Raw genomic sequence first — 12,037 nt, 5'->3', positions numbered from 1 at the left:
CATGTACTTTCACCTCTATAGATTCTGAAACCTGTTTATCCAGTTCAAGAAGAGGACAAGTTGGACTTATATAAACCTCATGGCCCTTGAGCTTCTTGGAGAAAAGGCAAGGTAAACAAACAATTGTCTGCTTTTTCCCTTGAGTGATTTGCAAGAGCTGTGATCAGGAGGACACCTGTGTAGGTCTCAAAACTGTATGGTACGTGTGTGCCTTGGGATTTCAGAGACCATTTTAAAATCTGTTTTCTAAATATTGGCTCACCCGTATCAATTCTACATGCCTGTCCCAATGCAGTTTTTGTTGCACTCAGATTTATATGTGCCAGAGCATAGATAGGGATGTGATGTTTGTTTTGTTTTTTTCAAAAACATGCATTTACATGAGGACAGGTGCGGACAGGTGCTCCCTTCAGGTATTTGGGACCCAAGCCATTTAGGCTTTAAAGACAAATAGCTGCAGTGTACATTGGGCCCAAAAGGAAACAAGACAGCCAATGGTGTCATTTTATATTAGGTTTGATGTGCATAGACCTGGTTGCATTACCAGCAAGTGGTATGAATGCCAGCAATACACTTTATGAACACCTACAGTGCCCTCATACTGAATCATCTAGCTTGGCATTGTCTACACTGACATTGGCTCTTCAGGGTCTTGGGCAGAGGCATTTCTGATATCCTTAAGTGAAGACCGCTTCTTAAAAAACCATCTTTAGATGCGGCCAATATGGCCAACTATCGCCCAGTCTCAAATCTTCCATTCTTGGGCAAGGTGATTGAGCGAGCGGTTGCTGAACAACTCCAGGCACACCTGGAAGAAGTGGACCATTTGGATCCCTTCCAGTCGGGATTCAGGCCTTGTCATGGGACTGAAACTGCCTTGGTTGCACAGGTCGATGATCTCCTGTGAGCTAGGGACAAAGGTGAGAGCTGTTTCCTAGTTCTGCTGGATCTCTCAGTGGCTTTTGACACCATCGACCATAACATCCTTCTGGACCGTCTAGAGGGGCTGGGAGCTGGGGGCACTGTTATACAGTGGCTCCACTCCTTTTTCCTGGGCCATGTTCAGAAAGTGGTGGAGGAGGATAAGTATTCAGACCCCTGGGCTCTCACTTGTGGGGTGCCTCAGGGTTCTGTCCTCTCCCCCATGTTTTTCAACATCTACATTCAGTCGCTGGGAGAGATCATCAGGGGGTTTGGGTTGGGTGTTCATCAATATGTGAATGATACCCAGCTCTACCTCTCTTTCAAATCAGAACCAGTGAAGGCAGTGAAGGTCCTGTGTGAGTGTCTGGAGGTGGCTGGAGGATGCATGGCAGCTAACAGATTGAGGCTGAATCCTGACAAGACAGAAGTACTGTTTGTCTACCCATGGTTTAGACACTGCAAATCTTAAATGTTAAATATAAAACAAAATATGAATTTCTGCACCTTACGGAAATTATTCCTTGTGTCCCTGTAGTTACGACTTAGAGTGTTTACCATATCCATTATGTATCTCCAGCTCATGTAGTTCTGAATTTCTCTAAATGATAAAACAAGAAGTAGAATCTGGTGACTTTTCTTTTTAAACAGTGGAACGTATTAGCAATGTAAAAAGCAAAAACTTTAAAATGTATCTTGCATACATACCTGGGAGAGTATTTATTAAGGATAGCTTTTAGCTTGTTGAGATAGTCTGGAGCATAAACAACCACATCTTCAGTTTCGCCAATATTAATTTGCACAGTTGACATGATATGGTTTATGAATGTTAACCAGTTGAATTGCTGGAAGAAAAATGAATGCACTTTAAGTAGGTTCAACTTATGACATGTGAATAAAAGCATAAGAAAAACGCATTGGTGATCATTAACTCTTTTATGGTTTCTTCTGCTGAGTGACTTGTGTGCCTTGGGAAGATTTCAGGCTGCAATCCTCTACACTCATTTGGAAGTAAGTATCATTGAACACACTGAGACTTTTTTCCTAAGTAGACATGCATATGTCTGTTGTGTTCTGTATTCCTTAATGATATATTGGATTTACATCTTGACAACCTCACCTAGGATGGCTCACAAGCAAAAATAACTTGCCACAACTATAATAGCAAGCTAATATTATATATTGGGGTGGGGTGGGGAATCTAGTGAAAATCAGAAGTATATTATATAAAAATTGAAATTTTGAAAAAGCAACCATTTTTAAAAGGAAACAGTGCTGGCCAATTAAAACCGTCCTCGTCATTTATGAAAAGTGCCATTCGCTTTTGCCTGTTGCCTTTTGGCTCTCCACAGCCAGACTGCTGCTGTAAACAAATTCCTCATACATAACAAGGGGGGGGGGGGAGCCCATTTGGTAGATAACAACAAACCTCTGTCCAGTAATGTGTCTTGGAAGCTCTTGGCCAATAGGCAATAAACTAAGCTGAATTCATTTCAATTAAGGTTAATGAGCTGTAAAACAATCCTAAGTGCCCTTATGTTGTGATTACAATCTTGATAATCAAAGGGACTTGTTGGACATGATCCAACCATAGCTGATTTTAGCAGCCTGATTCAAACCAATTTTTTTTAAATCAACATTGGATGCAATTTTATATTTCTTTTTTTCTTTTTAGGATTTGATATTTGAATTTGAGAACTGGAATTTGGCACAAAAAAATCATATTTGACTGTTAACATGTTTGCAATTTCCCTGCCAAATGGTAAAAGAATGGATGAAATTTACTGAACGTTATTGCAAATATCATGTCCAATATTGACTACTACATGATAGCTGTGTATACTGCCAAATACAGATTGCTATTTAGCTATTAGATGCTAACTGTTGCTGATGTGGAATATTGATGTTTTTGAGGGATAGGAATTCATTTTAGTTCCAAACCTGATCTGATGAATCTGCTTAGCTTGCCACCCTCCCTCCCCCAAAGTCACTGTTGGTTTCCTGGATGGGGCCAGAATGTGATGGCAGCAAAGTTGGGGCCACACACTTGTACCAGCAGGTAGTATTGTAATATGTCCAAGACCCATGAAATATTAGTTTTGTTTTATATTTTCTCTATTTTTGATTAAATGTCCCCCACCCCTTGCATATAAACACATAACAAACCAAACCAAACAATTAATAGGTTGAAAGGCATGTTCACCGACACAAAAGTCCCTTAATCAACTGACAGGCTTATAAATAGGTCACAAAGGCCAAGGACCTCAGCCTTTGGACTTACAGAAACTGTCACATTAATCATCTTTCCTTAATGCGTATTAGATAAACGGTAAAAGGTAAAGGGACCCCTGACCATTAGGTCCAGTCGTGGATGACTCTGGGGTTGCGGCGCTTGAGGGAGCCAGCGTACAGCTTCTGGGTCTTGTGGCCAGCATGACTAAGCCGCTTCTGGTGAACCAGAGCAGCGGATGGAAACGCTGTTTACCTTCCCGCCAGAGCGGTACTTATTTATCTACTTGCACTTTGATGTGATTTCGAACTGCTAGGTTGGCAGGAGCAGGGACCGAGCAACGGAAGCTCACCCCATCGCGGGTATTCAAACCGCTGACCTACAACCACAAGCCCTAGGCTCTGTGGTTTAAAAATATAAATATATGCTAGACTTCAACCATTTTTGATACCTACCAGTAAACTTTGTCTAGCTGTCAACTACATGAAACACTTGATATATTTTCTGTGGATCCTGATCTACCCAGCAAAATATACATGGCGAAAGAGCCTCATTAATTAGCATAGTTCCAAGGCTTCAGCCATTCTTAATCTGGCTTGATGCTTGTATGTTTTAGATCCCATAAGTTCCAGTAAAAACAAAAAACCTGCTCCCACTTTCCAGAGATATGCTGCTGTGGCAAGGTAGGGGCTGCATGAGTGCGCCATTGAAATCACTGGACTGGCTCTGCTCAGGCTTAACCTCAGCACCACTTCATTTCTAGGAAGAAGCAGTCATGTTGCAGCTGGGAAACCAGCAATGAAGCCCTGCCTTGCTGGACAAGCCACTTCTGACTATTTAGCATGATCATCAATTGTTTCAAAGGGCACCCCATGCACACCATTGGATCAGGACCTTTGTTGTCCTTTTTCTTGCTTTCACGGCAGAATACAACAGGCTGACAAATTTAGGTCATCATTTTCAGTTCAAAAGATGAGTTCATGTCACACCACTGCATTGATTATAGCCAGTCACGGAAGGTGAAAAAACCTGCTATTGATCTTTTACCTGGTTATTAACTTCAAAAGTGAAGTTCTTCTGGACATTGGCGAGTGTCATTTTATTGTACAGCAGGAGAGGGTCGTTTCTGTCATCAGCTTTGGTTGTAGCCTAGAAAAACAAATTAGCAGGAGACAGAGGAGATTCTTTGAGGATGCAACAGCAAAAACAGACACATAGAAGCATCAAACAAATAGGCACCAAGATCTCTAAATCATATAATTGAAGGTGCTTAAGCTGTCTTGTTAAAATATGGCAGAAATCAGAAATCACATAGCTAGCTAATTCTATTAGTCAAATGATGTTGTTGAAAAATAGATAGCCTGAAAAGTTATCTGCCTCTTTCCCCCTTGATCTGTTTAACTAGGCTCTCAGTTGTAAGCTACATCCCTGAGAACATAGGAGGATGCTGTCTCCAGGAGCCCAGAGAGACAATCGCAGCAAGGAAATTATCTTCTCCCCCACTTAGCCACCTGTTCTGCCCTCCCATCCCATGTGGTAGCTGTGAGCATCTTCAGTCTACTAAAGCAAGTATACAATTCTTCTTCTTGTTTCCTGCTTGGCAGGGGGTTGGACTCGATGGCCCTTGTGGTCTCTTCCAACTCTATGATTCTATGATTCTTCTTCTTCTTCTTCTTCTTCTTCTTCTTCTTCTTCTTCTTCGAATCATAGAGTTGGAAGAGACCACAAGGGCCATCGAGTCCAACCCCCTGCCAAGCAGGAAACACCATCAGAGCACTCCTGACATATGGTTGTCAAGCCTCTGCTTAAAGACCTCCAAAAAAGGAGACTCCACCACACTCCTTGGCAGCAAATTCCACTGTCGAACAGCTCTTACTGTCAGGAAGTTCTTCCTAATGTTTAGGTGGAATCTTCTTTCTTGTAGTTTGGATCCATTGCTCCGTGTCCGCTTCTCTGGAGCAGCAGAAAACAACCTTTCTCCCTCCTGGGATTCTAGTTAACTTGTAGTATGTGTGATCTATGTCACTCTCTTTCTGCTTACTAGACAGCAATGCAATTCCCACTTCTTCTGAGTGGGAATGTTCAGGGAGGCAGGAGAGGATATATTGTTTAATTATATCCTTCCCAACTTGTGTTAACAAGTTCTACAATTTAGCAGAGTAACACCCTCCTTTTTTTAAAACTTACACAGCAGATAATGTTTTGCCAGGCTTGCTTAAGCCTCTAAAATAAGTTTCCTGGTAATTCCACTTTATTCCCTCCTAAAAGGAATAGATACAACACAGTCTTATATAAAAGTATAAAAGAGTTTACTCACACGTTCTGTACTCAGATGGATCCCAGAAGTCAGACTTAAGTTACAAAATATATACACTTGGAATCTATCCCATAGGGAGATAGTTCCTTTGTCCTCTCTTGGCCGGAAGCATCTCAGGCTGATGCTTCTTTGATTAAAGTAAAATGGAGAAGAGAGAGATGTGGTGGCCAGTCCTGTGCTTTTGTTACCTGCACAGGTGAGGTCACGCCCATCTGGTCACATGTCGAGGAAGTTTGTCCCAGCACAGGAGGAAACAGGAAGTTTTATCTACTGGCTGGACAAACATCCCTCTTCATGTCTAAACATGTCCACTCTAGGAATGTTGTATTTGACTATTCTGTGTTTCACACCCCACACAGAGGTGTCATCAAGGCATGACTTTGGGACAGAAGTCAAAATGCCCGTGCAACAGAATCAGCAGGGTTGGGTTTTCAGTATAAAATGAGTGAACCAATACATGTTATCATCTAAAGAAAGAGCCAACCCACCCCACATAAGACCATTAGATCCATAATGTGCACCACCGATTGTATCAGTTTGTAGAAGGAGAAGGAAAAGGGCTGAATCTAATTGTGTCCTTCCATTAAAGAAGGGCTTTTCATCAGCTCCACTAGCAAAAAAGGTGGGGAGGGTATTTTGACCAATCTCACCTTCTTGAAAATCAGTTCCAGTGGGTTGGGTGACCCTCCAAGAACAGCTTAAGATCCCCACACTAAACATTTTGTGTGCATGAAAACAGTTAATTGTGCATGAAAACAGTTAATTGTGTGCATGAAAACAGTTAATTGTGTGCATGAAAACAGAAGAGCTTATTTACATTTGCAATCTCCTTCTCCAGATCCATAACTTTGTTCATTTCTGTGGAAATTTGGTTCTCGTCGATCGCAAGACCTCTTTCCTGGCGGATCAGCTTTGCTACGGAAATCATGAACTCAACATAGGCTGAACATGCCTGTGAAGGGGAAGAGGAGGTTGGGAGGAAGGGAGAAAAAAAAAACACTTTTGCAAATGCATGTTGGATGTTATGCAGAACAGCCAAGTTGATACTTGTGCGATGTAGGCACTGTCTTTTTCTTGCAGCTTCGGGCAGAAATAAACTTGGCATCAGGCTGCCCCCCAAACCAGCATGCCTGTATTGGATTCTCCACATTTCCCATGAATTGTGTGGAATTCCATGATATCGTTTCCCCTCGCTTTGTCTGCAACAGCGGCAGCTGTTGTGCAAAAAATCAACACCCCACCACATTTTTTTCTCTCCAGTCCCAATACTCTCCAACTTTTTTTAAAGTGCTCTGCAAAATACAAAAAAGCATAAAAAATAACAATCTATCCAACCTAGCTCAGTGCAGATCAAGTTACAAGAAAGGAGATTCCGACTAAACATTTGGAAAAAGCTTTCTGATAGTAAGAGCTGTTCAGCAGTGGAACAGACTCCCACGAGAGGTGGTGGACTCTCCTTCCTTGGAGGTTTTTAAGCCGCAGTTGGATGGCCATCTCTCATGGATGCTTTAGCTGAGACTCCTGCATTGCAGGGAGTTGGACTAGATGACTTTTGCAGTTCATTCCAACTCTAAGGTTCTGCAATTCTATCATTAAAGGACAAGTACGAGACTAAAGGTGCAAGAACATAACGTGCCCAAATTAACCACCAGGAGTTTACATTCATTTAATTAAATAGGATGGGGAAATGCACAATCTGGTGATGTTCCTTTTGTGGGTAAGTGAACTTACATACGATGGGGAGGAGAGAATGTGCTCTAGGGATGCTGCTGTCTGCACAAGTCCTGCATTGAGGACTGAACTAGATGTGATGCTAATCATGACATTTGTTCTTAAGTGCAGGATTTTTCTTGCAGAAATAGTCAATGAAAGGGGGCTCAATATGGATCAGGATCCTGGCCTAAGGGACTTTAGCCATTTGTCCCCTACTGTGATCCTGAGCTGAATCAGGCTTCTTGTGTATTCAATTTTCAGGAGAGAAAAAACTCCCATCTGAGTGAATGGGAAGTCCAACTTCCCATGGCAGGATTAACATGACATCTGGTTTGACTCTCAGTGTGCTGTGCCATTCTACTTTATTTTACCCTTTCCCTGAACAATAATTTCTTTTACATGCACCCTTTTTTCTTTGCCCTTGTGCATTATCTTTTTAAACAGTCACAGCTTTGTTAAATTACTATTATTGAAAAGGAAAATGAATAGTTAGCTCAGAGTGTGGGTGGGAGGGCCTCACAACAATCCATGTCAAAATAATGTTAACAATAATAACAAACCCAACTGGCAAATGGTTATATGTCTCTAATTAAGACCAATCACAATGCTGTACCAGTCCTTCCTTATGAGCATAATTACATATTTCCTAATGTGTACTTAAAACCTACTGCATAAATTGCAGATTTCCTAAGCACCTTACTTGAGTTTCTGAAACTGTGGTTTCTAGACTGCGGCATCAAGTGGATGAGCTGATACCATATACTCATTACAGGAACAATGATTCCTGTGTAGTCAAATAACCAGTGTATCTTCTTCAGGTATCTGTAGGAAGTTCTGTGATCGGAGCCGGCCCTACCATGAGGCAGAATGATGGGATGGGAGGTGCTGTCCCATCACCAGTGCTGAAGTACAACTGAACTGTGGGTCCAGTTGGATTCCACGTGTGAAATTAAAGGGTGCTATCTTGCCCTTGGACTCAAGCAGCAGAATGACTTGGGCTAGCAGTGCCTGTGATGGATGTTCTGCTTCTTATCAAAGATTCTACTCCCAAAGTGAGTACAGGAAGCTGCCTTCTGTTGAGTCAGACCAATGGCCAATCTAGCTCAGCATTATCTACACTGACTAGCAGAACAGAGGCAGATTTAGGTCAACACAACCAATTCCACCACACTGGGTGCTGGCTCATACGCAGGCTCCTTTCTCATCTATATGCAGGGTAGGTTCCTGCACAATGGGGCCCATGTGAATGAGGCCAGCAGTGTTGCCTTGAATTTCCTGTGCCAGGCATCAAAAGGGCATAACTTGATGTGACAATATGAACATAAAGAATTTCAAGATGTGATAGGACAATTTCATTTTAAATACAGAAGGAATTAAGGTATAAAGAAACCAGGACATCAGAAAGGTGGTGAAGACCGCCTTTCTGATATCCACTACAGGCACATTAGCCTCAGTGAGGCTTTGGAATTAGTTAGGAAGCGAGCAGTTTTTGGAGCCTCTCTTTTCAAGAGAGAGCTGTAGGAGATCCTTGTCCCAGCGTACCTCTTTGTATACTCCAGCGCATTCATAGTAATCGCGGGAAGGGAGTCCAAGTCCAGGCTGATCGATCTATAAAACCAATTGTAAAATATGTTCACAGGCTTCAGAAAGAATGTCAATCCACGGGCAGATAAATGTTTGGGGACCACGGCACCTGCCTCTCCCACAGAGATGGCTTCTGGGAAGGACTGGTGTCACAAACCTATCGTCCCCTCAACTATATTGCTGTGCTTACTGGGAGGGGTAGGGATGAGCTGTTGGGGAGGTGCATGTGCAAGGGCAGAGTCAATCTGGTGCAAGCATAGCACCAGCCCTGTGCTGACCTCCTTGCGCCTTGACTGTCTCCTGCCAAGTAAGCAATGTGATGCAGCTGATGGGAGGCCAGATGGGAGGTGATGCCCTTCCTCTCGGGACCACCTTGGGCTATGTTTTGAGACATCATCAATGATAGGAGACAGCATCATGTAGGGTCCCAAGACATGGATCCCAAGTCTTCACAGGGCTGCGATTGTCAGCCCCAAGCTGTGTGCTTCCAAGGCACACCCTTTTGTGGACTACCACTGGGAGCGGGGAAGGAGGCAATATAGAACCTAAGTCTGAGATGGGGAGCCTGTGGCACTCCAGATGTTGTTGAACTACAGACACCATCTCTAACCATTGGCCATGCTGGCTGGGGTTGGGTTGATGGAGTCCAGCAGCACATGGTGGACCACAGTTTCCATATCCCTATCCTAAGACATGGGGAAAAGGAAATGCAGAGGAGGTGGCATTGACCCACACACCTTTCTAGTATTTATATGCCCCCCACAACAAAAACATTGAAGGCAACACACATTCTGTTCACCTAAAAGTCAACTCTCACAGGGTAAGAGTATTGGTGTTGCTGTTAAAGAATTTGAATAGCATTCTCAGAGAAGATCATGTCATCTTGACTTAGCCTGACTAAGTATATTCCGTACATTGCAGGGAAAATGGGAGTCTGACATTACGTGAAACCTGAAATGAAATGATTGATTGTAACAGATTTCCCTTAATAATAAAATATGGCTAAACAAGAAAAATGAACAAAAATACTAAGGGTAGCTAACACAGTGCACTCCACAGTGGACTACAACTTCCATCATATCTGATCACAGGCCACACTGGCTGGGGCTGATGGGAGCTGGAGTCAACATCTAGAGAGCAAGATGTTGGCTATGCCTATGTGCTCACAGAGCATGAGCTAGTTGTATATATGCATGGCACTCCTTCAGTGACTGCCACACAACTGTCTGTAGGAGAAAGATGGATGGCCACTGCTGAACTCACACCTCCTTGTGGTTGTGTGAAGCTGCAAGGCCTTTCGAAGCGTGATCAACTCACATGGATTACATGTTGCGTGGAGTTTTTATCATCTGTACCAACAAACAGGCTAATGATGACCTTCTTTCCATACTTGGAGTTTAATTCTGCAATAGACTTCTCTGCGTTCCACGAGGCGCCTAAAACAGCAAAAACACGCTCACACTCAGCATTTTGACACATGCAACCCTACCCCTCATGAATATACAGTATTTGAAAATGGAGCTGGAGAAGAACAGTCCTACCGTAATCGGCTTCCCAGGAGTCTGAAGCCACAGGCCAATCAGAAAAAGTTGGCAAGATGTCAATGAGTGGTTTGCCTCCTCTGCTATCAATAGTGGCTTGTGAGTGGAGGGAAAAACTTCCATGAGTTACTTGTCTCAAAAGTACATGACACTGACATATGGAAATAAGCCTAAATACACACACACACACACACACACACACACACACATGTTTCTTCTGCAGAAGCTTTCTATCCCCTGGCAAAATTTATTTGAGACCAAAGTTCTTGGGGCTAGGGCGAGGAAATTTGCAAGCAAAAGGGGAAATGATAGCTAGCAGACAGAAATTGTTATCAACTTGAGTTTGACAGAGAATATGGTGTGGTTTTTTAGCACTTCCTTTCAATTGTATCAATTCTAAACCCATTTAAGTCTTACATCTTGTGTTAATTTCCATATGAATTTATCCCCTACTGTTTCCTCTCCTCTCATCCTGGATGGATATATCTGCTAAGTTGTTGCGGTCCCTTCTTTTCTATTGTGGCTTGTTTCCGTGTGTTTTGAGTGGATTCCTACAATAATGCATTTTCAGGTGTTGGCAGGACCCTCCTAAGAGATCCTGCTAGCTACTTGCATGGGAAACCCATCAACTAAGGCTGTGTACACACTATACCTTTAAAGCATATTGAAAGCACATACTTTCCTGCATAGAATTATGGGTACTGTAGTTTACCCATCTCAGAGTTACAATTCCCAGCATTCCTTAACAAACTACAGTGCCCAGAATTCTTTGAGGGGGAAAATGTTTGCAGGGAAATTAGACAAAGTTGGCTATTTAGTGAGCATTCATCCTGGTTTGTTTGCATGGATGTTAGATGGCATTGCATCAAAGCAAGCTGTATTCCACACTTTCCTATCAGTTTCCTTTTTTCTTAATAATTTTGACCTGTGGGGAAAGTGGGTTTGCTGTGCAAGAGCTTCAAATGTGCAACCAGAATTTGCTGGTATGTGATTGAAACCCACCACAAAAGTTGCCAGAAAAGTTGTCTATTGGCCTTTTCAAATACCCCCTAAATATTGCTGAGATATATTGAAATTTGCAATCAGAATATTTACATATCATAATATTCTATAGGAATGGGTTTTTAAAGGTTTCTTTTGCTTTTTTGAATAATAAAATATGTTGAAATTAAAGTATAGAAATAAATAAAATAAAATAAAATAAAAAGAAGCATGGAGAGAATAAGATAAGCCAACCCCTTTGTTAATATTAATTTAAAACAGGCTCTACTATACTGCACTGATCATATTGTGCGGCAAAACCCAGGGACCATCAACAGCCATAGGACTGCAGATACACCTCTATTTTCATCAGCTCCTGAAGTCGGTCTGATCATACTTTGCACCACTTGTTCCTGTTAATATTTTAAATTCTAGAGTGCATGGGGTGCCTTGGCAGAAAGGCGGTGTATAAATGCAACCAACTACTACTACTACTACTACTACTACTACTAATAATAATAATAATAATATTGGCTGGGTTGCCCAAGCCACTCTGGGTGGCTTCCAAGACATAAAAACATAATAAAACATCAAGCATTAATAGTAACAATCTGATCCAATATAAAAGTCGCAATAACTTTAAAATAAACAGCTTATATCAAACAAAGCAACATTCAACAATCCATCAGAACCTAATAGTAAACAGTAAAATTAAACATCAGCGAATAATAATTAATCAGTTCAACCACT

General features: G+C 42.0%; 1 protein-coding gene across 3 annotated transcripts in view; it reads right to left on the bottom strand.

The window, feature by feature from the left end:
• Positions 1-12,037, bottom strand: part of MME (membrane metalloendopeptidase) — an 84,020-nt gene that overhangs the window by 28,775 nt on the left and 43,208 nt on the right. For all 3 annotated transcript variants that reach the window (XM_083504108.1, XM_083504106.1, XM_083504107.1), the window contains exons 6-12: positions 10,307-10,402; positions 10,083-10,201; positions 8,724-8,789; positions 6,286-6,420; positions 4,199-4,300; positions 1,630-1,766; positions 1,429-1,522 (exon numbers count right to left, since the gene is read on the bottom strand). In XM_083504108.1, the coding sequence (XP_083360234.1) occupies positions 1,429-1,522; positions 1,630-1,766; positions 4,199-4,300; positions 6,286-6,420; positions 8,724-8,789; positions 10,083-10,201; positions 10,307-10,402 (749 nt within the window). The remainder of the gene's footprint in view (positions 1-1,428; positions 1,523-1,629; positions 1,767-4,198; positions 4,301-6,285; positions 6,421-8,723; positions 8,790-10,082; positions 10,202-10,306; positions 10,403-12,037) is intronic.

This window comes from Podarcis liolepis (assembly GCF_965112155.1).
Source record: "Podarcis liolepis genome assembly, chromosome: 5".
NCBI lineage: Eukaryota > Metazoa > Chordata > Lepidosauria > Squamata > Lacertidae > Podarcis > Podarcis liolepis.
Note: the sequence above shows the minus strand (reverse complement) of the source record. Positions and strands in the feature narration are given on the sequence as shown.